This window comes from Macaca thibetana, chromosome 4, assembly GCF_024542745.1.
Source record: "Macaca thibetana thibetana isolate TM-01 chromosome 4, ASM2454274v1, whole genome shotgun sequence".
Taxonomy (NCBI): Eukaryota; Metazoa; Chordata; class Mammalia; order Primates; family Cercopithecidae; genus Macaca; species Macaca thibetana.
The window spans coordinates 2,710,690-2,738,382 of record NC_065581.1 but is presented as its reverse complement, the minus strand read 5'-3'; the positions used below and the strand labels follow the sequence as shown (position 1 = coordinate 2,738,382).

The following is a 27,693-nucleotide window of genomic DNA, read 5'->3' as shown; positions in this document are numbered from 1 at the left end:
TTTTAGAACAACTGTAAGCCGTGGGCAAAGCAGAAGCCATTACCTTCCTTTCACAGATGGGGAATCGAGGACAAAGAGATTTAGAAACCTGCCTAATATTCCACTAGACACTTGTCTAAGATCACACAGATAGTAGACTTAAATTTAGATGTCTGATGACGCAGAGACACAGACAACAGGAAGAGGATGGAGGTTAAACCCAAAAGCTCAAGCAAAGGGCTGCTGAGCTGAGAATCGTCAAGGCTGCACCATGCGGAAGGGCCTGCATGAGCGACCGTGCGGAGAGAGAAGACCCGTAAGACAGTTACGGGAGGGACCAGCCCAGACAGAGAAGGGGCAGGGGACAGAGCCATTGGGCTGGAGCCATACAGAAGAGGAGTTGGAACTTTTTCCAGGACCATCATTTATTATCAGTGGAGTCACATGATCTCCTTGGAGGCTGGGACACTGTTTAGTCCTTTCTCATCTTCCCGGAACCTAACCTGATACTTGGCTCTGTAGTAGAAAGTGCACAACAAATGTTTACTGTCCAAACCAGAGGCGATCTCTGGCTCCGAGGATGATCTGGCAGCAGAAGGAGGCTGGTTTGGGTGTGGGGGAAGAGGCAGGGTGGGTCGAACAGAGGCGGGGCCGTGAGAAAGGGGCATTCACTTGGAGAACCACTGTCAGTTGGAGAAAACAAACCAAATTATTTTTCCCAGGCCTTGAGGCAGAACTCTCTTTTTCTAGAAGCATGATAAAAGAAAGAAGGGGCCAGGCACAGTAGCTCATGCCTGTAATCCCACCACTTGTGGGAGGCCGAGGGGGGCAGATCACGAGGTCAAGAGATCGAGACCAGCCTGACCAATGTGGTGAAACTCTATCTCTACTAAAATTGCAAAAATTAGCCAGGCATGATTGCGTGCGCCTGTAATCCCAGCTACTCCGGAATCTGAGGCAGGAGAATTGCTTGAACCCGGGAGGCAGAGGTTGCGGTGAGCCCAGATCCCGCCACTGCACTCCAGGCTGGGCAACAAAGTGAGACTCTGACTCAAAAAAAAAAAAAAAGAAGTAAAGGAAATAGAGAGGGAGGGGGAGGTCAAGGGGAGGGAGAGAGGGGGAGACAGGAAGAGAAGCAAAGATAGCAATTCTTAAGGCCTGTTATCTATTACTTACCCTTGCCTTGGCTGCAAACACAGCTGAGTCCTAATGCAGACGTTTCCAAATCCCCTCTCCCGCCTCAACAGTGATCTCTCTTCCCACTTCGAGAGTTTAATTCAGTGCTGCTTTCACTTTATGCCCCCATGAAAACAGGAAAACAGTTTGCAGCTTTATCATAACCTTGCTTATGTCTGTTGTTCTGTGTCTCAAATACCCTGTCCTCAGGACGGCCCACCAGCACTGGCTGGCCTCCAAGCTCCCGGGCCTCTGCTCACGTACAGGTCCTGATCTGCCCTGCCTCTGAGTTACTGTGGGTCCCTGCCCACTCGAGAGCACACAGCTAGTCTCACCCCCAATTTTAAAATGGCAGCCCCCTTGCCTTTATTTATAGACAGGTGCTTTCCCATCCTTAAGTGACTTTTTGGTGAACAGGTCATAAAGTTTCCTGTCATGGCATGGGGTGGAGGGGACTGCCCTCAGAGAGGGGTGTGGGGACCGTGGCTGGCGGTCACACGTCACACTGGTCCCTCCCACCTACAGCCTTGCCCTTTGCAGATGACTCAGGTGGGGAAAGCTCAAAAGGAAGGCCACAGTCTGGATGCCCCACCCCACACGCAGAGTCCAGCTCTTCAGGGAAAGCAAGCAGGGGATGCTTCAGGGGACTTTGCTGAGGCCAACCGTAGGCATCTTTTTTGAAAAGACATTTGTGCCCCTTTGCTCATTTTTTTCATGATCGGGGCGGGTCCTCCCAGGCTGCCCTTGGTGGACCCCTTTCCTTGTACCCCGCCAACCTTGTCCTCTGGCTTCCAGCAGGTCCACTCCTCTTTCCTGCTTCCTAAACCTCGCTCAGAGCCTGCAACCCTCTCGCCCTGGCCCAAACTCCCAGACACAGATTTGGAGCAGCGCAGCCAATGCTGTTTTCTTTATGTGGCTTCCTGGGACACTGCTTAGTGCCTCCTCCCATGTCTTCCTCGGGCTCCAGCATCTCTCAGGGCTCACAGAGGCCCCTCTTTCTCCAAGGGGACTTCTTGGTCTGTTTCACAGGCCAGGAGTGTTCAGATACATCCCTGCCGTGTGTTTCTTCCACAGCAGTCTGGCCTGCCCATGAAGAGCCTCCGTGTGAGCAAATTGAAAATAGGGCTTCCGGCCCCAACCTTCCATGGAAACGGCTGTGGTTTCAGTCTCCATAAAGGTCACTTGCTCTCTTTCCAAAATCCAAAAGGACAGTGTTAACTTTGTACAAATTGCACCGGCCATTTGGTCTTAGTGTAAACTTTTTGGACCATGTTTCATTTTCATTTTTGAGATGAAAGAAAATATCAAAGCCTCCTAGCATTTTGAAACTACTCAAATATCAAGTGCAAAACTGCTGATGGGATCAAAGATGCCGACTAAATTCTTGGCCAGTAAGATAAGACTCTTTCTTGTCAGCTGACCAGCAATACGTGAATATGTGCAGGGTAGCTGATAATCTATGAAATTATCAGCCGGGCACAGTGACTCATAGCTGTAATCTCAGCATTTTGGGAAGCCAAGGTGGGCAGATCACCTGAAGTCAGGAGTTTGAGACCAGCCTGGCCAACATGCTGAAATCCTGTCTCTGCTAGAAATACAAAAATTAGCCAGGCGTGGTGGCGGGCACCTGTAGTCCCAGCTACTTGGAAGGCTGAGGCAGGAGAATGGCTTGAACTCCGGAGGTGGAGCTCCCAGTGAGCCGAGATCGTGCCACTGCACTCCAGCCTGGGCAACAGAGTGAGACTCCATCTTAAAAAAAAAAAAAAAAAAAAAAAAAAAAAGAGAGAGAGAGAAAAAGAAAGTAAAAAAAGAAATTACCACCAATTAATGGGTTACTTGAAATGAACTTGATCCTTGTCTTAAACCAGCAGTGTGGTACAGGAAACTTGAAGATTCTTGAGCTGCAGCTCCATTTTGATTTGTAGTTTTTGTTGCAATACACACCTCTCTACTAGGCACAGGTGACACATGGGATCTTGTGTCAGGACATGTGGGGGCCCTGTACAGAGTCCAGACCTTGAGGTGCCAGGCAGCAGAGCCTGTGGCTGGGAGTGAGGGTGCGTGGGGCTTATCTTGGGCCTCACAAAGGGCCTCAGAGTTAAAATGTTAAAACTATTTCCTAGTGATCTTACTAAAGAGTCTCAGAGACAGATACACTGAAAAGATGGACAGAAAAGGATTACTTTAACGATAAAAGCTAAGCTCATGTTCCATGAAAGAAATGCCATAAGAATGTTTTCTAAAGCCTATGCTTAACTTCGGAATAGCACAATTAGATTGCATTGCATTTTTGAAAGATCACTTGTTAAATACAAAATTTTAAAACATACCACAATGTTTGGCACTTCATTTTCTTTATTAAACAAGGAGACTCAGAAAATCATGGTGGCCTGGGCCCATGTGAACCTCTGTGAAAGCCTCCCACAGCGAGAGAGGACTCGGATGCCATGGTCCTCAGTGGGAATGCGGGGAGCAGTGTAGGCCTCGGTGCTGACCCAGTGCTGGGGTCCTAGGGCTCTCTCCGCTTTTCTTCCAGGTGGAAAATAAGCTTATATATGAAGAAGTCAGCGAGTGGACAGAGCCAGGCGCAATGGATAGCAAAGATGTGGAAGTGTCTTCTCAGTTCAAGTTAGAAGAAAGCTGCAGCATGGCGTCTGCTCTCAGCTGTTTGGGAATTACTGATGCCTTTTTCTAAGCCAAGACTGACTTTTCCAGAATATCACCCAAGAGATAGAGCCGTCCCTGTCCAAGTTTGTGTGCTGGCCCTTCATGGAGGTCAGAGAGGAAGGCACAAAGGCAGCTGTGGCCTCGGTGGTCACGGTGTCAGAACGCGCAAGCCCCATAGAGAGGTTTCGCTCAGGCCACCCATCCCTTTTCGTTCTCCAGCACAACAGGACAGAGAGCGTTCTGTTCTGCGGAAGATTCTCCGCTCTACAAGGCAATCCCTCCAGCTGCTTTGCTGTACTGTGCTGTCTCCTGTCACCCTGTGAATGCAGTGACCTCAGCCAGCAGCAGGGAGAAGCCCCTGCCCCCTGAACAAAAGACCTCATGTGAAATCCTGAGCGCGGAGCTTACAGACGTGTGCACTTTCACTTTACACAGGCCGTGACTTTCAAACAACTTCAGGAAACTAGGATCTCTGGGGTACACTGGAGATTACAGCAGCGTAGAATGTTCATTTGGATTTAGAAAGAAAATGCTTATTTTATATTTGGCCGCTCCCTAACTGTCCCCAGACTTCCTCTCCAGTGATTACCCCTCCACTGCCCTGGGATTCACACCCTCACCCTAACCAAGTCCTCCACGGGGTCCAACCATACATCGCTTCACCTCTGTAGTGACGACTTCCTGGCCTCTGCCCTGTGGGTAAAGACCCCGGATAAAGACGCCTCCGTTGCTGAACTCTTGGAAATACATTGAAACATTGTGAAAGCAGAAGGAAAGGAGACAGAGGATGTGGGAAAATAAAAGGGATGATCTGCTTGTTGGGAAACATTTTGAGAATGCCCTTTCCTAAGAGAGAACAGTCAAAGTGAACGATACTTCCTGGACTGGGCTTCGTAGGGCTGGGCTGTGCTGCTTCTCACGGGAGAAGTTCTCGTCTCCCCGGCGTGCACGTCCCTGTTTGCCAGCCCGGCCTGCGGTGCGGGGGTATCGTGGTGCGTTCCCAGGAGGGAAGTGCTTGGTCAACACTTCTGCTCGGGTTCGACTATCAGTTCTGGTTTCCTTTAAGGTATAGGATCTTCCCTTTAAGGCACAAACACCCCCTTGACACAAAGTAGGGGACAAGGGAACTTGAAACCGTTTGGAAACCCAAGCGCAATAGGCTGTAGGTTATAAAAAGAAATTACAAAGGTAATTTTACCTGGAAGAGGGAGCAGTTTAACTTCCGTAGGGTAAGATTCAGATTCACTTTGGTAACTTTACAGGGAATTTTCTAAATGTTTTGGAGATGCCGAAACATTTACTATCGGTATTTCACAGAGACATTCAAAGTTCCCTAATGTTAGGTTCCGCTGTGATCACTCCCAAGGCTGCTAAACAACCTCAGTAATTAGCTCGATTGGGGAAACGAAACTGTGGGAGACTCGGGGCTTTCACTCCCCATGATAGGGAGACCAGGCAGGAAATATTGTCTCCTCAAGTTGCAACTAGACAGTATTTCTTGCCTGGTTTCCCTATCATGGAGTCCTGGTTGGACTCTGCTGTGCGTCTCTTGATGAAATGTGATACTAGCAGCTGAACAATTAAGAAAATGGATGGTGGGTTGTGAAGCGGTTTGTCACTGCTGGAGTTGCGGAGGCGCAGTGGGGGAACCCGAGAAACGCTGCGTCCCCCAGGTCATCACCACGTCAGCACTGATTAGTCATGTTGATGGCATATACCCTGGATGTGACATGGCACTTGACCTCTGTGGCCTTTCCCGGAAAAAACATAACCCCTGTCTAACCATGAGAAAAATATAAGGCGATGGTACAGGCAGGGCGTTTCAGGAGAGGGTCAGGGAAAGGGGAGGGGTCCCAGGAGAGGGTCAGGGAAAGGGGAGGGGTCCCAGGGGAGGGTCAGGGAAAGGGGGAGGGGTCCCAGGGGAGGGTCAGGGAAAGGGGAGGGGTCCCAGGAGAGGGTCAGGGAAAGGGGAGGGGTCCCAGGGGAGGGTCAGGGAAAGGGGAGGGGTCCCAGGAGAGGGTCAGGGAAAGGGGAGGGGTCCCAGGGGAGGGTCAGGGAAAGGGGAGGGGTCCCAGGAGAGGGTCAGGGAAAGGGGAGGGGTCCCAGGAGAGGGTTAGGGAAAGAGGAGGGGGTCCCAGGAGAGGGTTAGGGAAAGAGGAGGGGGTCCCAGGAGAGAGCCACGGGAGGGGACTTCAGGAGATGGCCAGGGAGAGGGTCAGCACCGCGCCATGTGAACACGCTTCCTACAGAGGGTCGGCACCGTGCCGTGTGGAACACGCTTCCTACAGAGGGTCGGCACCGTGCCGTGTGAAACACGCTTCATACAGAGGGTTGGCACCGCGCCGTGTGAACACGCTTCCTACAGAGGGTCGGCACTGCGCCGTGTGAACACGCTTCCTACAGAGGGTCGGCACTGTACCGTGTGAACATGCTTCATATGGGTCACTGCACCATGTGAACACGCTTCATAGAGAGGGTCCGTACCACACCCTGTCAACATGTATCAGCGCCATACTATTTGAACATGCTTGACACAGTGATATAGATGCATGTGGCACAGCTGTGAAATGATGACCTACTGCAGACAGAGTTTGTACGTTGTGCTATCAGCCAACTGGGCAAAGGTGGACAAGAGTCCCGGCATGTCTCATTCGCCAGGTGTCTGTCAAATTAAATGGGCTGAACTGGATAATGGCGAAGGACTTCTGAGACTGTAAAGTGTTCTGTTTCATGAGTTCTCAGGTCTTCCAACAGACAGCGCCGGTCTGATCCGTGATTAGTGCCTGAAAGAGCTGAGTTATCCCGGAGTGTAGGCGTGGGATATTGAAAAGTATATTTGGGCTGGGTGTGGTAGCTCACGCCTGTAATCCCAGCACTTTGGGAGGCCCAGGCAGGCAGATCACCTGAGGCCAGGAGTTCAAGACCAGCCTGGCCAACATGGTGGAACCCCGTCTCTACAAAAAATACAAAAATTGGCCAGGTGTGGTGGCTCACGCCTGTAATTCCAGCACTTTGGGAGGCCGAGGTGGGCAGATCACCTGAGTTTGAGACCACGCTGGCCAATATATAGTGAAACTGCAACTCTACTAAAAAATACAAAAATCAACTGGGCGTGGTGGCACACATCTGTAGTTCCAGTGACTTGGGAAGCTGAGGCAAGAGAATCGCTCAAACCTGGGAGGTGGAGGTTGCAGTGAGCTGAGATAGTGTCACTGCACTCCAGCCTGGGTGACAGAGCAAGACTCCATCTCTCAAAAAAACAAAAACAAAAAACAATAACTTAGCCAGACGTGGTGGTAGGTGCCTGTAATCTCAGCTACTCAGGAGGCTGAGGTATAAGAATCGCTTGAACCTGGGAGGTGGAGGTTGCAGTGAGCAGAGATCGCACCATTGCACTCCAGCCTGGGCAACAAGCGTGAAACTCCATCTCAAAAAATAAAAATAAATAAATAAATACGTAAAATAAAAACGAAAATATATTTGGTCTTAGTTCTTGGTTCCTGGCACAGAGCTTCAACACTTCCTGGAATTTCCCAAGTGATAAGGGTGTCTGTTTATTTGTAAGGAGCTCCTTCTGACTATGCCTGAGCTTATGCCAACGAGGTGCCTCAAAGTGGCCTTTAGAGAGCTTCAAGAGAGGGGCTGGCCATGCCAGAGAGATCAAGTCCATATTTAAAGGGCCAGAATGTTCAGCCCCACCCGACCTCTGCAGAGGGGAGAGGGATTAGACACTGAGGTCATTCCTGCTTACATGACTAAATTTTATTTGTCCCTCTCTGTCTCTTTTTTTTTTTTTAAATGAGTATAGGGACCTGGCACACTGGCTGATACACGCCTATAATCTTAGTGCTTTGGGAGGCCAAAGTGGGAGGAACACGTGAGCCCAGAAATTTGAGACCAGCCGGGGCAACATAGCAAGATACTGTCTGTACAGAAAAAAAAATTAACCAGGCATGTACACCTGTAGTCCCAGCTACTCAGGAGGCTAAGGCAGAAGGATCACTTGAGCCCAGGAGGTCCAATCTACAGTGAGCTATGATGGTACCACTGCATTCCAGTCTGGTTGACAGAGCAAGACTCTGTCTCTAAGAAAAAAAAAAAATGGCTTAAATTTTTACATTTTAGCTAGAACTTACTGAAACTATAAGTACCCTTGAAATTCATAATATCTTAAACAAGCTGGGTGTGATGGCTCATGCCTCTAATCCCAGCACTTTGGGAGGCCGAGGTGGGTGGATCATCTGAGCTCTGGAGTTCGAGACCAGCCTGGGCAACATGGCGAAACCCTGTCTCTACTAAAAAATACAAAAATTATCCCAACTACTTGGGAGGCTGAGGCAGGAGGATTGCTGGAACCTGGGAGACAGAGGTTGCAGTGAGCTGAGATCGTGCCACTGCCTTCTAGCCTGGGCAATAGAGTGAGACTTGGTCTCAAAAAACTAAAATAAAAATTAAAAACTATTAAAAAACATATACCGAGGAGAAAGTGCTTAAGGAAATGAAATGAGTTACATATTCTGCTCTGCTTTTCCTGTAAAGGAAATGTCAGAAGAGACAGGGAAAGGGTCCCAAAGGCTGTCCCCTGGCAGATCACCAGGTCAACACTTGGGGTGGGAGCTGAGAACCCTGGTGTGGAGCTCAGGTCTGAGCCATCCCCTACAATGCTGCTGTTACACAGAGTCCTACATCAAGGCTCCCAGGTGCATAGATAGATAGATAGATAGATAGATAGATAGATAGATAGATAATTTTTTTTTTGAGACGGAGTCTCACTCTCTTGCCCAGGCTAGAGCACAGGGGGCTTGATCTCAGCTCACTGCAACCTCTGCCTCCTGGGTTCAAGCAATTCTCCTGCCTCAGCCTCCTGAGTAGCTGGGATTACAGGCATGCACCACCATGTCTGGCTAACTTTTTGTATTTTTAGTAGAGACGGGGTCTCACCATGTTGGCCAGCCTGGTCTCAAACTCCTGACCTCAGATGATCCACCTACCTCGGCCTCCCAAAGTGCTGGGATTACAGGCGTGAGCCACCGCGCCCGGTCCCAGGTGTTTTTAAAAAGCAGATGCGTCCGCCTCTGCTTTGTCCCTTGCATCTGTCCGGAGTGCTGGGCTGTTGCTGGGTTCCTTACAAAAATGTAGCCCAAGTTGCTGAATTCATAGACAATTTAGAATTAAGAATAACATTTAGAACTTTGATGTTAACTCATTCACTCTTGGTCCAAAGTAAAAATTTCCTCCTCACTATCCCTGAGTAGATTATCAAGTTGGCTTCAGTGACAAAAACGAGCATCGCATTTCCATGGAGGGCTTCCCGTTCGTGTATGAGAAAGTTCTTGACATCACACTGCTTCTGACACATCCATCATCAGTCCCCAGAGCCACGCAGAAGGAGCCTGCTGGCCATGACACGGTGCTCCATGCGACAGCACCTACACTTGTGGAAGGTTGACTAGGTGTTCCCCACCCAGGTGGTGTTGGAACAAGCATTCTGGTCTGTCTGTCATCTAATCTCACTGGTTGGTAAGTGTCTGTCGTGAATTGTGCTGTGTGTCGCCAGTGGGTGGGGCTAGAGGTTGTGGCTCCTGGGCCGTGCTCTCATTTGCATTCAGCTTCCTGTTGCCATACCTGAAACACGCTTAGGCAGCCTAAGCTCCAACAAGCAGTTATTGCACGTGGACTGCGGGCGACGCAAGTGCTCTTGCACCTTCTGGACTGTGTCTAGATTGATCCTAACCTTTACAGACATTTCATTTAATCTACCCAAAAACCTTAGGAGATTGCCGTTACTATCCCCAATCGTAGATGATGCAGCCGGGTCTGTGAGGATGTGAGAAATTCGCCTCAAGGACCCAACCTGTAAGAGGCAGCACTGGGATTCAGACCCAGGTCCTCTTGCCACGAAAGCTTCCTTCAAATTTCCGTATTGTGTTGTCCAGATCTTCCTGATGGTTTTCTCTCATTTCAGCATCTTATCCTCTGAATGAAGCAAATCCAATTCCTTCCGAAATTCCCCCACAGAATATCACCCTCGTCTCCCTCTGACTACGGGTGGCACCCTTATCTGAAAGCCATCTCAGGTCAGGTCAGGCCAGAGTGTGGGGCATGGCCCCTCCCCCCTTACTGGATGTGGCTGCTATGCTTCTATCAGTGCTAAAACTTTCCTCACCATATTGGTGAATATTGAGTTTGTGAACAGTTAAAATTTCAGATTTTTCTTCATGTGAAGTGCTACTAAAATAGGCCCCCCATTTCTGTCATTGGCAGAATTGATTTTTTTAAAATCTGAATTTAAAACATCTATATTATCATTATTACATTTCTTCGTATTGGTCTGGGATGACATTTCAGCTAGTGGAGTTCTTTCAAGTCTCGATTCTGTCATCCACTGCAATAGGCCTGTGCGATCTGAAAATTTCCTCTTCGTGGCTCGCTACGCTTCCATCAGAGTTGTTTGTGAGAGGGTGAGACAGGAGCACACACAGGCAGAGCCCCCTGGTATACCTTCAGACACCTCCCTCCCAAGTGAGCCACAATTTTAGGTCACTTCTTTTCTTTCTTTCTTTTTTTTTTTTTTGAGACAGAGTCTCACTCTGTTGCCCAGGCTGGAGTACAGTGGTGCGGTCTTGGCTCACCACAACCTCTGCCTCCCAGGTTCCAGCAATTCTCCTGCCTCAGCCTCCCAAGTACCTGGAATTACAGGCGAATGCCATCACGCCCAGCTAATTTTTGTATTTTTAGTAGAGACAGGGTTTCACCATGTTGGCCAGCCTGGTCTCAAACTCCTGACCTCAGATGATCCACCTGCCTCAGCCTCCCAAAGTGCTAGGATTACAGGCATGAGCCACCACGTCTGGCAATTTTGGGTCATTTCTATAGCCAGCTAACAATCCTTTTTTTTTTTTTTTTTTGAGACGGAGTTTCATTCTTGTTGCCCAGGCACCATCTCAGCTCACTGCAACCTCTGCCTCCCGGGTTCAAGCGATTCTCGTGCCTCAGCCTTCTGAGTAGCTGGGATTACAGGTATGCGCCACCATGCCTGGCTAATTTTGCATTTTTAGTAGAGATGGGGTTTCTCCATGTTGGCCGAGCTGGTCTCCAACTCCTGACCTCAGGTGATCCACCCGCCTCAGCCTCCCAAAGTGCTGGGATTACAGGCGTGAGCCACCGCGCCCGGTCAATCCTTTATTCCAACATCAGCTTACTCTTGTTTATCTTGTCCTCAGAGTAATAATCGGAGGCTTCGGTAAATGCCTCTTTCTTCGTTCTGAATTCCTAGGCAGACTTTTTGCACGATGATTGTGCCATGCATATCGTTTCTGTCATGTCCTTTGTTTCCGGTATCTTGCTATTTATACTGGGACCTGAATTCCTCTTGTTGAAGCTCCATTTTCATTCAAATTGGTTATTCTATCCACGCAGTTTAGAGAGCTTTTTATTCTCCTTGTTATTCATCAAGAAACTGAACTGAGCAATGCCATATCATCTGTCCACATGGCTTGGTTTGTTCTGAGCTATAACCTTCATTCACTTATTCGACAAACTTTCCTAAACAACTACTATATGCTAGGTGTTTTAGATACTGGGGATGCAGCAGTGAACAACTGGGTCAAAGTCTTATTCTCCTGATGCTATGTTCTCTTGAAGGAGATAGGCAACCAGTTTCTGATGGTGCCTGAGGCTACAAAGCAAACAGAAAGTAACTCGGGATGAGAACAGAAGCCAGGGAAGAGCTCAGGGAAGAGGTGGCATTGAGCCGAGACCAGAATTAGAGGAAGGGGTGAGCCATCTAGAAAGAGGCAATATCAGGGACAAAGATCTGAAAGAAAATGAGCCTTCTAAGGTGAGACACTGAAAGGAAGCTGGTGAAATGAGGGGGAAAGGAAAAGGATGCAAGGTCAGAGGAAGTCCCCAGTGGACTGCTTACATGGATATTTGCAATAGAAAATTAAATTATAGACCTTCTAGCTACCCCAGTGAGAGGACCAAGCTTGACTGAAGAGGAAAAATTACATGATGTCCTGGCATTTACGTCTCAGCAGAAGCCAGTGATTTGTATTTTATAAATGATGGAATTCTGCCCTCTGGAGGATGAAGCTATGTTGCACAGCTGAAACTTTAATGCTAGGTTTGTTCCATTATTTGGCAGAAAATAAAAGGACTAAAAGAATCCCTGGCCAGGCGCGGTGGCCTGCTTGTAATCCCAGCACTTTGGGAGGCTGAGGCAGGCAGATTGCTTGAGGTCAGGAGTTCGAGAACAGCTTGGCCAACATGGAGAAACCCTGTCTCTACCAAAAACACAAAAAATTAGCTGGGCATGGTGATGCACACTTGTAGTCCTAACTACTCAGGAGGCTGAGGCAGAAGAATCGCTTGAACCTGGGAGGCGGAGGTTGCAGTGAGCAGAATCAAGATCACACCACTGCACTCCAGTCTGGGTAACACAGCGAGACTCTGTCTCAAAAAAAAGAAAAAAGAAAAAAGAAGAAACCCTGAGAGATTATTTTATCTGTTTCTTTCATTTCAATCACGTAAGCTGCTTAAGATAGGAAAAAGTAACTGATTTTAGACTTTCCTGGAGTGTCTTGTTATCTGCAACCACTGTCCAGGGGCCAAAATTATTCACTGTCATGAAATTAGTCTCACCCAAAATTCTCAGACTGTTATAAGAAAACATTATCTGTAAAATAATTTTGTGTTATTTTTCTAGTTGTGTTTATAAGTTACAAATTAGTTTTTTGGTGTTTTTTGTTTTTTTGTTTTTGAGACAGGTTCTCACTTTGTCACCCAGGTTGGAGTGTAGTGGCGCGATCCTAGCTCACTGCAGCCTCACGCAACTCCTGGGCTCAAGTGATCCTCTCACCTCAACCTCCCAAGTAGCTGGGACACAGGTGTGTACCACCACACCTAGCTAAGTTTTAAAGTTTTTTAGAGATGGGGTCTCCCTATGTTGCCCAGGCTGGAAAAATTATTTATTAAAATAAGTTTAATAATTATTTTCATATTTCTCCTTTGCTATAGTAAATACAGGCTATGGCACATAAAAATTGCTTTTTCTTTAGTTTAAAATGTTTCCAATTGCTGAACTGCTAGTGGATTACTACAAATTTTGTGTTTTGAGGAATTGAGCACCTAAAATAAAATACATTATCCAGCGAGCACAATATGGAAAAATTTACCCACAAGAATTATATTTAACATATTTACAAAACTCTATTGTGAGACTTTTAATTTCACCATGCTGCAAGTTTACTAAAAGTGTCACAATTCACTTAATAGCACTTTCTTAAACTGAACAAGAAAACAAGCTAATTCAAAATGACTTTTGAAGAGTGAAGAAAAAAATTCTCAAGATGCTTCTGAGAGTTCTGGGTGATCAGTAGCAGCTAGTTTGAAGGGCCAGAAAAAGTCTAAGTTCTACTTTCAGGAGCTGGGAGCAGGAGGAATAATTCAGGAATAATTCCAGGTGAAGGAGAATAAGGAAAAACGCTTAGGAGACTGACACTTCTCCGTATTATTGTCGGATGAGATGAGCTAGGAAGACTCAAGGGGGCAGTAATGTGGCAGTGTCCACACATTTCTCCTAGACGAGGGGGATAAGAACAAGACCAGCTTCTCAAGAAGAGCCCTTGTCGTAGTCTTTTCCTGCTGCTTTATCAAAGCACCTTGTAAACACTAGACACGGATTTCTTACAGTTCTGGAGGCTGGGAAGTCCAAGGCTGGGAAGTTCAAGATCTGCAGGTGCGCACTCAGTGTCTGATGAAGGCATTTTCTTGTGGTGTTCTCATCTGGTGGGAAAGGCAGAAGGGACAAGTGCTGTGTCCTCACATGGCAGAAGAGATGTTATGGGCTGAATGTATCTCCCCAAAATTCGTATGTTGAAACTTTATCACCAATGTGATAATATTAAGAGGTAGAGCCTTAAGACGTGATGAAGTCATGAGGGCAGAACCCTCGTGGGTGGAATTTGGGCCCCTGAAGGAGTGCATTCATCCCTTTCCATCCCTCCCACCAGCACGTGAAGACACTGTATTTCCCCCTTAGATGCATTAACAAGGTGCCATTTTGGAAGCAGAGAGCAGCCCACACCAGGCACCAAATATGTTGGTGCCTTATTCTTGGACTTCCCAGCCTCCAGAACTGTGAGCAATAAATTTATGTTTTTAATAAATTGCCCAATCACAAGTATTCATTTATAGCAGCAAAAATGGATGATGACAGAAATTGATACTGAGAAGTGGGATGTTGCTATAACTAATACCTAAATATGTGGAAACAGCTTTGAAACTGACTAATGGGTAGAGGCTGGAAGAAATTTGGAGATGCATGCTGGAAAAAGCCTATATAGACATGAACAGAGCATTAAGGGAAATTAAGGGTGAGGGCTCAGAAGACAAGGAGAGCTGTAGGGAGAGTCTAAATCTTCTTGGAGATTAATTAAGTGGTCATGATCAGAATGCAGTTAGAAGTATAGATGGTAAAGACAGTTTTGATGAGATCTTAAAAGGAAACTGGAGGAAAGGTCATCCTTGTTACACCGTGGCAATGAATTTGGCTGAATTGTGTCTGTGTCCTAGTGTTTTCTGAATGGCAGAACTTAAAGGCAATAAACTAGGATATTTGGTGGAAGAAATCTCTGAGCAAAGTGTTGAGAGTGCAGCATGGCTTCTCTTGACTGCTTATAGTAAAATGTGGGCAGAGAGAATGAATTAAAAATGGAGTTTATAATCAAGAGGGAAGCAGAGCTTAAAGATTCGGAAAATTCTCAGCCTGGCCATGTAAAGAATGAAAAGGCATGTTTGGGAGAGAACACTAAGAGTGTGGTCAGGATCACATTTGATAATAAGGTGAGTATGTATAGAAGGAAGCCAGATGCCATTTATCAAGACAATGGAAGAATGAACCCAAAGGCATTTCAGAGGTTACCGGTGCTGGATCTCCATCCCCATCTCAGAGTGCCAGGATCCTGAGGGCAGACGGTTTTAAGGGAGGACTCAGGACACCATGGAACCTTGGGGCTTGCTGCCTAGGGCTGCCTCAAGTCTCTGCCCACCCCCGTCCCTCCACATTCTGGTGCAGCACTCTTTGGCCACCATCTCAGGTGTGGCTCATGCAGGCCCTTGTCAGGCTACCCTTCCTGTAAGCCTTGGCGTGTCCACGAGATGCTAACTCTGCAGGTGTACAGAGTGCACGAACTGTGGAGATACGGCCACCTCCTTCTAGATTTTGAAGGATGTCTTGGGGAGCCCGGGGGCCCAGTCAGAGAATTGTCACTGAGGTGAGGCTGCTGCAGAAAGCCCTCACTAGGGCAATGTTTAGTGGAGCAGTGGGATTGGGGCCACTGCAGAGAGCCCCAACTAGGGTAATAGCTAGTGGAGCTGTGGGAACAGGGCTGTCCCTGAGAACCCAGAACTGTACAGCCACGAGCATGCAAGTCTATCCTGGGAGAGCCTAGACTTCAATCTGTGAGAGATGCTGCATGGGTTGCACTGGGCAAATCCATGGGAGTGGGCCCCCTGGACCCTAGGGGACCCAGTCCCCACCCCCATGTGCTCGGAATGGGGGACACAGCATCGAAGAAGATGATTCTGAAGCCCCAAGATGTAATGCTGTTTGCCTTATTGGGTTTGGACTTACTTGGGACCAGATACTCCTTTATTCTGGCCTGTTTCTCCCTTTGGGAATGGGAATGTCCGTCCTATGCCTGTCTCACCACTGTATTTTGAAGGCATGTAACCTGTTTGATTTCACGGGCTCATAGCTGGAGGGGAATTTCACTTAGGATGAATTGTACCTTGAATCTTATGCCTTTCTAATTTAGAAGAAATTTTTTTTTTTTTTTGAGATGGAGTCTTGCTCTGTAGCCCAGGCTGGAGTGCAGTGGCGTGATCTCCGGCTCACTGCAGGCTCCGCCTCCCAGGTTCACGCCATTCTCCTGCCTCAGCCTCCCTAGTAGCTGGGACTACAGGCGCCCACCACCTCGCCCGGCTAATTTTTTGTATCTTTTAGTAGAGACGAGGTTTCACCGTGTTAGCCAGGATGGTCTCGATCTCCTGACCTCGTGATCCACCCGTCTCGGCCTCCCAAAGTGCTGGGATTACAGGCTTGAGCCATCGCACCCGGCCAATTTAGAAGATATTTAGAAGAGACTTTGGACTTACATTTTAAAGTTGATACTGGATTGACATTTTACATACTGGATGCTGATGGGTTTTGCATGGCCTAGGGGACCCAGTCCCCACCCCCATGTGCTCGGAATGGGGGACACAGCATCGAAGAAGATGATTCTGAAGCCCCAAGATGTAATGCTGTTTGCCTTATTGGGTTTGGACTTACTTGGGACCAGATACTCCTTTATTCTGGCCTGTTTCTCCCTTTGGGAATGGGAATGTCCGTCCTATGCCTGTCTCACCACTGTATTTTGGGGGCAAAATGCTATGCTTTGTATGTCTGTGTCCCCTCCAAAATTCATGCTGAAACAATCCTCAATGCAATGCTAAGAGGTGGTGCCTTTAGGAGGTGATGAGATCATGAGGACACCTTCCTCATGAGTGGGATTAGCCCCTTGTACAAGAGACTTCACATGGGATTTGGCCCCTTTTGCCCTTCCACTTTCCACCATTGAGGATGCAGCAGCAAGCTGTCATCTTGGAAACAGAGAGCAGGTGTTTGGAACTGGTTCTGTTTTATCTGATTCTGGGGGTCCCTCTTTTTCCCTATGCAAGATCCCCAAATTTTCTTCCTTCTCTCAAAGAAAGCTTCCAATATAGATAGGACTCAAAGGGAGTCATTTGCCCTCTAAGAGGTGTCACACTATGTCGTGTCAGTCATTCACACCTTAGTAAGAAAAAGCTCTTCAGGTCCTTGCCAGCGATTCCGGGAAAGGCTTAACTGAACTGAAGCCAACTCATTTCTGGGCGCGGATGCGGTCTGGCGCTTCCGCATGGTATAAGGGCAGCGGCCCTCGGTGCTTCCTCCCACAGCTCGCACCCAGCTCGGAGCCCGGAGCGTGCCTTGGCAGCGTATCGGGTAAGGCCGGGACTCGGAGCGGTGGCGCGGCGGCGAGCTGGGGGGAGAGGCCAGGCCCCCTCGCTCAGCTTCCAGCCCAGCACCCCACCCCCGCCCCAGGCTCAGGCCCATCAGCCCGGAAGCTCCCTGCGCGCCCCCCACCCGCTTGGCGCCCCCATCCCTTCCGGGCGCCGCGTCTGAGACAGGCGACCTCTGATCCCCCGCCCTTGCCTGGGCGCAGGCCCGGCCAGCCTGGGAGGGAGGAGGGAGGACGACAGATGCAGGCGGAAGGGCAAGACTGAAACCCGAGATTAGAATGTTGTCCTTTCTCCCTGAATTCCCTTCCTCCCAGAGCTGTTTGTGACAGTTTCCAGGCAGCTCAGGGTCGAGCACTGCTCCTATCTGCAGCTGCAGGGAGAGAGAGGAGGAACCCCGTGCGATTCTAGAGACGATTGCACAACAAGGAGAAGTCAGCTGCCCAGCGGGCAGTACCGTTCTTCTTTGCCTGTCCTTGGGGAAATTAGGGCTCTGAGAGTGGAGATCCAGATGGGCTAGTGGGTGGCGGATGGGATGCTGCACCGCCAGACCCTGGACGGTGGTGGGTTTCCAAACTGGCACATCCTACACCGGCTCTGAGACTTTGGGCACTGGACCTCTTATGCCTTTTGAACCTCAAAAATAAGGAAGACTTATATTATTATAATAATTACAGTGATACCTTTGCCAGAGTTTTAATGCATAGTAGGTAGCTATGAGTCTCTGATAGAATGCTGTTAGTTCAGGTGAAGGTAGGCAATGGATTCATTGCTCAGTGAATCAGACTTGAATCAAAGGCTCAGAAGCACCTGCGCTCCCAAACATAGGTTGGGAGGACCCAGGGCTGGGTGGCTATGCTAAAGCTGGGGTGGCTAGGGCCTGCCCCACCCCACCCCACCCCCCAGACTCACCTGTCCGCAAGGCCAGAGCCCTTTAGGGCTCCCCTGGGTGCCCTAAAATCCCCTGTAACTGCTGAATCCTTGGCCAGCATGGTCCCACATTTGTGGGCCTGGGAAAGTGTTCTTGCCCTGCTGGAATAAAAAGGCGGAGAGAAAGTACAAGATCAAGGGTGCCACAGGGTGGCTGGCAGAAGTGGAGGAAGCTTCTGGGGGAACGAGTGCTGCCTAATCTGCTGGCATGGGCAGTGGGCACCAGGGGGACCCTGTTCTGTGTTGCAGTTTTCACCATGGAGCAGCTGAGCTCAGCAAACACCCGCTTCGCCTTGGACCTGTTCCTGGCCTTGAGTGAGCACAATCCGGCTGGAAATATCTTCATCTCTCCCTTCAGCATTTCATCTGCGATGGCCATGGTCTTTCTGGGGACCAGAGGGAACACGGCAGCACAGCTGTCCAAGGTCAGCAGAAACGACAGAAAGGGTCTGCTTTCCTTCCATCTCCCTACGAATGGACGGTCTTTATGGAAAGGTTGTGCCTTTGAGCCCTTACAGTGTGTTTTCGAAACTGTATTTTTATGAGATCAGACTGTCAGAAAAGTCACACTTGTAGGCAGGCTTTCATTCATCATCAGGTTTTTCCTAAGTACCTACCACATACCAGGAACTGTTTTTTTGTGTTGCTGCGGAGATAGCAGTGAGCAAAGCTGACAAAAATCCCTGCAGGGCGAGTCTTCTGTTCCAGTGGATGAACCTGGCAACTTTCCTGAAAGCCATACTACATCCTCCTGAGCTAGCAGCTTCCAGTTTTTGCTTTGCATATGATGGATGATATGCAACTCATAAATATTGCCTGTTACGTAACATGATTCAAGCATAATGAGAGGAGTGAGACATAGGGAATGCATTATAGTGGAGATAGTGGCATTGCTTTTTTCCAAGGAAAAGAGAAAAAGTGACCCTGTGGTTCTATAGTCCCAGGGTGCTGAGCATGGCTTAGTGGGCTGTGGCATAGCACGCCCTGCAGGGGAGGTGAGGGGGACACCCAGCAGCTTTGGGAGCAGGACCCAGCCCTTGGCAATGTGACAGGTCACTTCTTGTCCTTCTGTGTTTGATACTCTTTAATTCTGAGAAGAGAACTCTAGCTCGCTCTCTCGAAGGCCAGCAGAAAAGAGTGGTAAAAGTAGGGGCTCTTCTAACATACCTGCTGTGAATGACACGGCCCCTGTTACTTGACAAGGTGCAGCCCGGGATTCAAGTTCAAGGGGCTGCGAAGCTTCTATTACTCATCGCGTTAGATATGAAAGCATTTTAAATATATATATATATATATATATTTTTTTTTTTTTTTTTTTTTTGAGATGGAGTCTCGCTCTGTCGCCCAGGCTGGAGTACAGTGGCCGGATCTCAGCTCACTGCAAGCTCCGCCTCCCGGGTTCACGCCATTCTCCTGCCTCAGCCTCCCGCGTAGCTGGGACTACAGGCGCCCGCCACCTCGCCCAGCTAATTTTTTTTTTTTGTATTTTTTAGTAGAGACGGGGTTTCACTGGGTTATCCAGGATGGTCTCGATCTCCTGACCTCATGATCCGCCCGTCTCGGCCTCCCAAAGTGCTGGGATTACAGGCTTGAGCCACCGCGCCCGGCCTAAATATATTTTTAAATCCATTTAAAAAAAAAAAAAACCTCTGTTACTCATTGTTAGTTGCTTCTTGCGGGGTTATATCAGTTGCTAGGTTGAGGCTTTCCAGGGACTTGAAAACCTCAGCAAAGAATAGTTTTAAGGACTCCTCCCTCATTTCCATTAAAGCAGATGGAGCATAGGCACAGTGCAAACATTCCATATCTCAGTGAGTAATGTGGACTTCCTACCCTACGCAATTTTGTTCTTTGTGTCATAATCATAAAGGAACCAGCCTAGGTCTCATAAAACCACAAAGGGCCACTTGATTTGTAACTGATACATGGAGAATTAAACTTTTGCCAGAATGTTAAGTTTAAGGAAGTTATTTTAAAATAAGTGAGTTACTGATGTTAATAGGGTAATAAAATTTTAAAAGCCTCAGTCTAATATCTTTGTGGTTCTGAATAGAGGATGAATCCTATTTTTACTGCTTATTTCTGGGAACGTTCAGTAAAATTATATTTGATACAGAATATAAATATGAACATACCATTTATTATTTTCTTTGGAAAAGGCAGACATATATAAATATTTAGTGTATTAACCACCCACATTTGTGGACCTGCTAGTGTAACAAAGAGTGATGTAAAAGCAATGTCTAAAGTTGTAATCATTCTGTCTCACAAAGTCATACATTTTGGATTTCCTATTGTTTGTTCTGCAGTGACAAATTAATGAAGTGTTGGGTTTGGGATCATCAATAATTAGTAATAAAAACACATTAATTTGATAGAAGGAAACACCAAGGAATCACTTTATAGTTTCAAAATAAATGGCTGTAGAAATGTTTTCTTTATTTTAGACTTTTCATTTCAACACGGTTGAAGAGATTCATTCAAGATTCCAGAGTCTGAACGCTGAGATCAACAAACCTGGAGCGTCTTATATTCTGAAACTTGCTAATAGATTATATGGAGAGAAAACTTACAATTTCCTCCCTGTAAGTACTTTGCCCTTCACATTCTAAAACCCCACTAGACAGTGCAGATATTTTTCTAGCACAATCAAGTCATGAAAGTCAGTTTTAATATTTGTAAACTTTCAGAAAAACAATACAGAAGGCAAACATGGCAAAAACAATCCGGAAGGCAAACATGACAGAATGCAAACTTTAAGTGACTTGATGATTTTGTGTTACAGTCTTAGTGAAAACATAGCTCCTGGAGGTTTTACTGAAGCAAGAGTACAATCAGTATTTGTGAAATCTTAGTCAAAGATCAGAAAAGAGTGGTAATTTTTATATAACAACAGCAGTATAAGGGTTAGGCTTACCACTACTGGAATGCACAGTTAAAAATGGCTAAGATACTAAATTTAATGTTAAATGTTTTTTACTACTATAAGAAAAACTATAAGAGTTTGAAATTTTGTGTTATATGGAATTGTAGCCTTTTAGGACAATTTCTGTTGCTTTTCGGGATTGTAGAAAACAATTTCAACATGGAGTAGGAGTATATTTCCTTTTTCTTTTTTTAAATAGGAGTTCTTGGCTTCGACTCAGAAAACATATGGTGCTGACCTGGCCAGTGTGGATTTTCAGCATGCCACTGAAGAGGCAAGGAAGACCATAAACCAGTGGGTCAAAGGACAGACAGAAGGTGAGCGCCTGGGCAGAATGGAATCATTATGCGCTGGTCGTGTCATTCCTTTCCTCAGTCCGCCTTTCACACCTGCAGTTATTCCCTCCCCAGCTCCCACAGTCCTGGCACACATTGTGATTACAGTCAGAGGACACTCCCGGTGTGTGCACTCTGCACTGCACGTTGCTGGACAGCTCTCACATGTTAGAAGTTCACCAGAGAGGAAACTTAAACATGATTTCACTCAAGCAGCTAAATTCTTTTTTCTTACCAGCTCCCCAAAACTTTTAAAGTTACATTTTAAAGTTAAAACCAACATTGGCGGGGCACGGTGGCTCATGGCTGTAATCCCAGCACTTTGGGAGCCTAAGGCAGGTGGATCATTTGAGGTCAGGAGTTCAAGACCAGCTTGGCCAACATGATGAAACCCTGTCTCTATTAAAAACACAAAAAGAATTAGCCGGGTGTGGTAGCGCACACCTGTAACCCCAGCTACTCTGGAGGCTGAGGCAGGAGAATCTCTTGAACCCGGGAAGCGGATATTACAGTGAGCCGAGATCATGCCACTGCACTCCAGCCTAGGCAACAGAGTGAGACTCCATCTTAAAAAAAAATAATAAAAATAATAAAAAATAAAACATAAAGTTAAAACCAACACTGAACACAGCAAAAAAAAGGAATTAAAATTTTGAGGAGAATCCAGCCTGCCAAAAATTACCTAATACACATATGGGAAGAAATGTCCTGGAATTTCACGGAAATACCTGAAATCAATATTCACAAACTACTGTGGTCATAAATTTTTTGCCAACATCTTGTCCAGTAAAAAAGGTGTGGTAGGTGGGGACTGACTTGCTCTTAGGGTGCAATTTATTTCTTTACTACATCTCTCTTCTTATCTAGTCCTGTATTAGTCAACCCACTCCAGTAGGCGTGTCTTCCGTTATGCAGATTGTTCCCGGCCATACTTGTGGTCACCAAGGTGACCTTTATTTCCATGGAGTATGTTCTGCTGGGTTTTTTTGTTTGTTTGTTTTTTGTTTTTAAGAGACAGAGTCGGCCGGGCGTGGTGGCTCACGCCTGTAATCCCAGCACTTTGGGAGGCCGAGGTGGGCGGATCACAAGGTCAGGAGATCGAGACCATGGTGAAACCCTGTCTCTACTAAAAATAGAAAAAATTAGCCGGGCGCAGGGGCGGGCGCCTGTAGTCCCAGCTACTCGGGAGGCTGAGGCAGGAGAATGGCGTGAACCCGGGAGGCGGAGCTTGCAGTGAGCCGAGATTGCGCCACTGCACTCCAGCCTGGGCGACAGAGCGAGACTCCGTCTCAAAAAAAAAAAAAAAAAAAAAAAAAAAAAGACAGAGTCTTGCTCTGTCACCCAGGCTTGAGTGCAGTGGTGCGATCATGGCTCACTGCAGCCTCGACCTCCTGGGCTCAAGGAATCTTCTCATCTCCACCTCCCAAAGCGCTGGGATTGCAGGTGTGTGCCACCATGCTTGGTCTTGTTCTGCCTTTTCGATATTGTTTAAATTTTTTTTGTGAGAGTAGGCATCTACTCAGCGATTTGAAGAAGTGATTTACTGATGACTAAAGACATCTTCATTAAGAATTTTTTTTTCTGAAAAAGAATGGTTGTTACAAAATAAGGCTCATTGTTTATCATACAGTCCAGAAAAGGAGAATTTTCCTGTCTTTAGTCTTTCAGCACATTTGACTGGTTTAAAATGTCAAGTCCTTTGTGGGAAGTTTGTGTGTCATCCTGGTCTGCCCCACAGGTTGTTATATGTAAAGTAGAGACGTGTTAGTGAGTAGGGCTTTCCTAATTTAGTATCTTGTTAAATGAAAATTAAGTAGAAAGTATATATTTGAATTGCATTTCCGTGCTAATATATTGTCAGTTCAAATTTGAAATTCCAATTTGGATTTTTTTTTAAGCTAACTTGATTTTTTTTAGGGAAAATCCCAGAACTGCTGGCTTCAGGCACGGTTGATGACATGACTAAACTTGTGCTAGTAAATGCCATCTATTTCAAGGGAAACTGGCAGGATAAATTCATGAAAGAGGCCACGACGAATGCACCATTCAGACTGAATAAGGTGAGGTGAGGTAACTGTACAGAGTCATGCGTTGCTCTAAAAGAATGCAGAGAATAATTTCAGTGATTTGTTTTAACTGTTCAGAAAGACACAAAAACTGTGAAAATGATGTATCAGAAGAAAAAATTTGCATATGGCTACATCGAAGACCTTAAGTGCCGTGTGCTGGAACTGCCCTACCAAGGCAAGGAGCTCAGCATGGTCATCCTGCTGCCGGATGACATTGAGGACGAGTCCACGGGCCTGAAGAAGGTATGGCTCCTGGGCTTTGTGCTTTGTGGTTCCTCCGGTGTGTGTGTTGCATGGTAGGCAGGTGCTTGTTAAGTGTTCACTGATGGCTCATTTTCCAATAGTTTGTCATTCCTTTGTAAATGTAGCCCATCAACACTTGCTACACCAAAGCCCAAGTTAATTTTTTTTTTTTATTTTTTACATTTATTTATAGAGACAAGGTCTCACTATGTTGTCTAGGCTTGTCTAGACCTCCTGGCTTCCAGCGATCCTCCTGCCTCAGCCTCCTGAGTAGCTAGGACTAGAGCTGGGAGCCACTGTGCCCGGCTGACGTTTCATTTTTCAAGAAAGACGGCCAGCTACTTTCAGTGGACCCTTGTGATGGGGTCATCAAAGATCTATACTAAATATAATACTGGTTAGTGGCAGCCCATGGACAGGCTCTTGAATTAACTTTAGAGGAAATTACAGTAAGATGAGGATTGTTTTACTGAGGAAAAAGATTGAAAAGCCCCAAATAGTGTAGCCTCTATCTTCATCATGTACTATACAATTCTATTATTACCCTGTTCATTCTCATCACAATTCATGTAGACAGTGAATTAAATTTTCAATGGGTACAAGACAGAAAAAGCCTCATGTGACACGTTAGGCCTATTTACTCATGTGAACTTTGTATGAGGTTTCCATTATGTGTAGGGACCCTAGCCTGCTCTGTATTCTCTGTCTCCTCCCCAGCTAAACTTGCCATCAGGAAGGGGGTCTAATATTAATCATTTGCATGTACAGACTTTTAATATATTGTATAAAAATCAATGTGGTCTTTCTTTCAGTTGTATTTTTGCATTAGTTTTTTTTTCTGATTGTAAAGTGAAAATCTCTAGCCTCATAAAAGGAATGATCAGCACCATTAGAACAAGTAGAGTGATGATTCTGTTCCAGTCCAATAGCTATAACAATAGTAATGATAATAGCTGACATTTATATAGCACTATGGGTCAAGTACTTTATATACATCATTTCATTTAATGCTCTAGACCGTCTATAAGGTAGATATAAGTAATGTCCACGTCACATTTCAGATGAGGAACTAGATCCAGTGCATAATCTGCCTTTTAAATTTTTACCTAGGAGCTAAAGTTATTAGATATTACTTCAGCTCCAGTGAGGTTCACCGATTACCACAGCTTCAGTGGGATCCAGACTAAATAGAAGAAATACTTTAAATTTCTTCTAGCACTACTCGACCTGGAAGTAATAGCAGCTGTCATGGCCTATCACAGTAATCCATTGTGGTAGGAGTTTAGTAAACCCTGGATGAATGGATGGATGGATGAATGGGTAGATGGATGGGTGGATGGGTGGATGAGTAAATGGGTGGATGGATGATAGATAGGTAGATAGATTGTTGGATGGGTGGGTGGGTGGATAGGTGAATGAATGGATGGATGAATGAGTGACTGTGTTGCTGGGTAGCTGGGTGGATGGATGGATGGATGAGTGAGTGAGTGGATGATGGACCCAATGTACAAAGTTCCTGTACTTGAACCTTTGATGACTTGGAACACCACCTCTGCCCTATTTCATCAATTGCCAGAAAGAAATAAAATTCTCCAAATGGAATCTGTTTTGGTACAAAACATGAAGGAAACTAACTAGCAACTGATATTATGGGTCCTTTGATTCAAATAATACTTTATTGCCTTACTTATGTAAAATTGATATCACTTCTTCTTTCGCCTCATTTTAATTGCAGATTGAGGAACAGTTGACTTTGGAAAAGCTGCACGAGTGGACCAAACCTGAGAATCTTGATTTCATTGAAGTTAATGTCAGCTTGCCCAGGTTCAAACTGGAAGAGAGTTACACCCTCAACTCAGACCTTGCCCTCCTAGGTGTACAGGATCTCTTTGACAGTAGCAAGGCTGATCTGTCTGGCATGTCAGGAGCCAGAGATATTTTTATATCAAAAATTGTCCACAAGTCCTTCGTGGAAGTGAATGAAGAGGGAACAGAGGCGGCAGCCGCTACAGCGGGCGTCGCCACCTTCTGCATGTTGATGCCAGAGGAATACTTCACTGCCGACCATCCATTCCTTTTCTTTATTCGGCACAATTCCTCAGGTAGCATCCTGTTCTTGGGCAGATTTTCTTCCCCTTAGAAGAAAGAGACTGTAGCAATACAAAAATCAAGCTTAGAGCTTTATTACCTGAGTTTTTAATGGTGCCAACGTTCTTCTATCTTTACCAATAAAACCAATATCCAGAAACAAATCTTTTATTTTCTTTTTAAGTTCGGCTCTGTTGGCTGTTTACACCCATGAATTTTGGCATGGGTATCTACTTTTCTTTTTTTACATAGAAAAAATCCAGTGGTTGCTTTTGAATGCATCAAGTAAAAGAGAAAAAAAGAATACATCAGATGTGTAGATTCTTGACCATGTTGTGATCTATGAAATTGCTATATCCTCCTGACAGCTATGGGGAAACATGATAAGATGGTCATTTATTTTGCAGTTAGAATTTTGGGAGCCGTGAAATAGACAGACACCCTGACTGTTGAAGGGAGGTTTAAAAACACATATTCAATTGAAATATAAGAGAGCACCCCAACTGAGAGCCCAGGTTATGAAGACAAACTTGTCTCGCCTGATGTTTCTATCCGTTGTTCTGCAGGATTAGTATTCTGTTACAGCCCTTTAGTTTTTAGACTCTTCAATTAAAGGGCCAATGGTAATAACCTGCATTCCTTTTTTTGTTCTTCTTTATGTATAATATGTAGTTAATGTGGCAGTGCATGAAATCAAGAAGTGGGTGTCTTAGGATAAAAGATGCCAAGAGTCTACAAAAATAACCATGTAGTAAGATAAACTGCTGAACAAAGGTTTTATTGTTAGCCACCTTCACATGTATTTTCTCTTTTTTTCTTTTTTTTCTTTTTTTTTTTTTTTTGAGATAGAGTCTTGCTCTGTTACCCAGGCTGGAGTGCAGTGGCAGGATCTCAGCTCACTGCAACCTCTGCCTCCTGGGTTCAAGTGATTCTCTTGCCTCAGCCTCCTGAGTAGCTGGGATTACAGGCGTGCACCACTAGGCCCAGCTAATTTTTGTGTTTTTAGTAGAGATGGGATTTTGCCATGTTGGCCAGGCTGGTCCTGACCTCCTGACCTCAGGTGATCCGCCCACCTCAGCCTCCCAAAGTGCTGGGATTACAGGCATGAGCTCCCGTGCGTGGCCTTCTCATGTGTTTTCTGATTAAGGCTCTTGACTTCCTTCATCCATACAGGTTGTTATGCCAATAAGATGGTATTGTGCGGGGCTATGTGGGGAGATGGGGTGGGGGCTCTTGGACTAATATAAAACTTTGTCAAATGTAGTTCTTTGAATGGGGCTTGAAACACTGCATTTTCTTGCTCTCACAAGGATAGTGGGCACCACGAATTAATAAAATGTCCGAGGATTCTGCAAGCCAGCCTGGTCTCGGGCCTCTTGTTACTGCTCTTATCCTCGACAAATGAAGGCTGCCAGTGGGGATTCTTGGCCTTGCAACATTGCTGGGAGTAAGGAATTCCATAGGTTAACAACAAGATTTTAGCAACTCTCTTGTCATCACACTTTCTTTCTTCCCCCTTTCTTAAAATACTTACCATATTTCAGGTTTTCAGGAAAAGCACTGCCTTCTGTAAGTCTTTTCTTTTGGTTCCTCATCCTAAAATCCACTCTGATTTGGAGTAAATCATGTTCATTACGTAGAAACTGAATTGTAGGGGCCCAAGTGAGCCTGCTCAAATTATATATGAGGGAACAGGCCTATAGGCTATAGGTACATTGTTGAAGGTCAAAACAATTGGTGAGTTCCAGGGCAGAGACTAGAATCCAATTCGCATTTTATGTGGAGAGCATCTAATTTATGTAGTGGCGAGATAGTTACCTCAGGCCTCTGAAGACAATTAGAAACCCAACAAATAAAACAAGCATCAGCCCAAAGGCAAGGGAGGGCTAATCTGAACATAAAGAATTACTGGGCCAAGATCCAGAACAAATTGGAAATTCAGAGAGGTGAATCTGGAAATTGGGGCCACTTCTGCCCCAGGGCCATCTGCCATCCAGAAGAGGGAAATGAGAAGTGGTAGACAGAGTTTGAGCCCCTCAAGAGTGGGGGCCCCATTATACTGCCTCTGCTTTTGTTTGGCATTTTAAGACCTATGCCCTATGGGTATGACAGAGTCAGCTCAGAATGCAGCCCTTCGATGAGTCATTGGAGAGCCCAGAAATTTCCAATCCCTAGAAGTAGATTATTTTCATTCTAGTTTGCTGCTACTCATGGGCACACTGCAGAAGCAAACAAAAAT

The 27,693-nt window shown here is 46.1% G+C and overlaps 1 protein-coding gene across 2 annotated transcripts in view; it reads left to right on the top strand.

The window, feature by feature from the left end:
* The window catches only part of SERPINB1 (serpin family B member 1), a 36,780-nt gene extending 10,690 nt beyond the window's left edge, over window positions 1-26,090 (top strand). The window contains exons 1-7 of one of the 2 annotated variants that reach the window (XM_050787251.1): window positions 16,736-16,849; window positions 18,043-18,218; window positions 20,241-20,378; window positions 20,919-21,036; window positions 22,972-23,114; window positions 23,199-23,366; window positions 25,102-26,090. In XM_050787251.1, coding sequence (XP_050643208.1) covers window positions 16,744-16,849; window positions 18,043-18,218; window positions 20,241-20,378; window positions 20,919-21,036; window positions 22,972-23,114; window positions 23,199-23,366; window positions 25,102-25,506 — 1,254 coding nt within the window. In that variant the 5' untranslated portion in view covers window positions 16,736-16,743 and the 3' untranslated portion in view covers window positions 25,507-26,090. Of the gene's footprint in view, window positions 1-16,735; window positions 16,850-18,042; window positions 18,219-20,240; window positions 20,379-20,918; window positions 21,037-22,971; window positions 23,115-23,198; window positions 23,367-25,101 lie in introns of those variants that run through there. The other variant, XM_050787252.1, reaches the window with a different exon arrangement.
* Window positions 26,091-27,693: the final 1,603 nt, after the last annotated feature.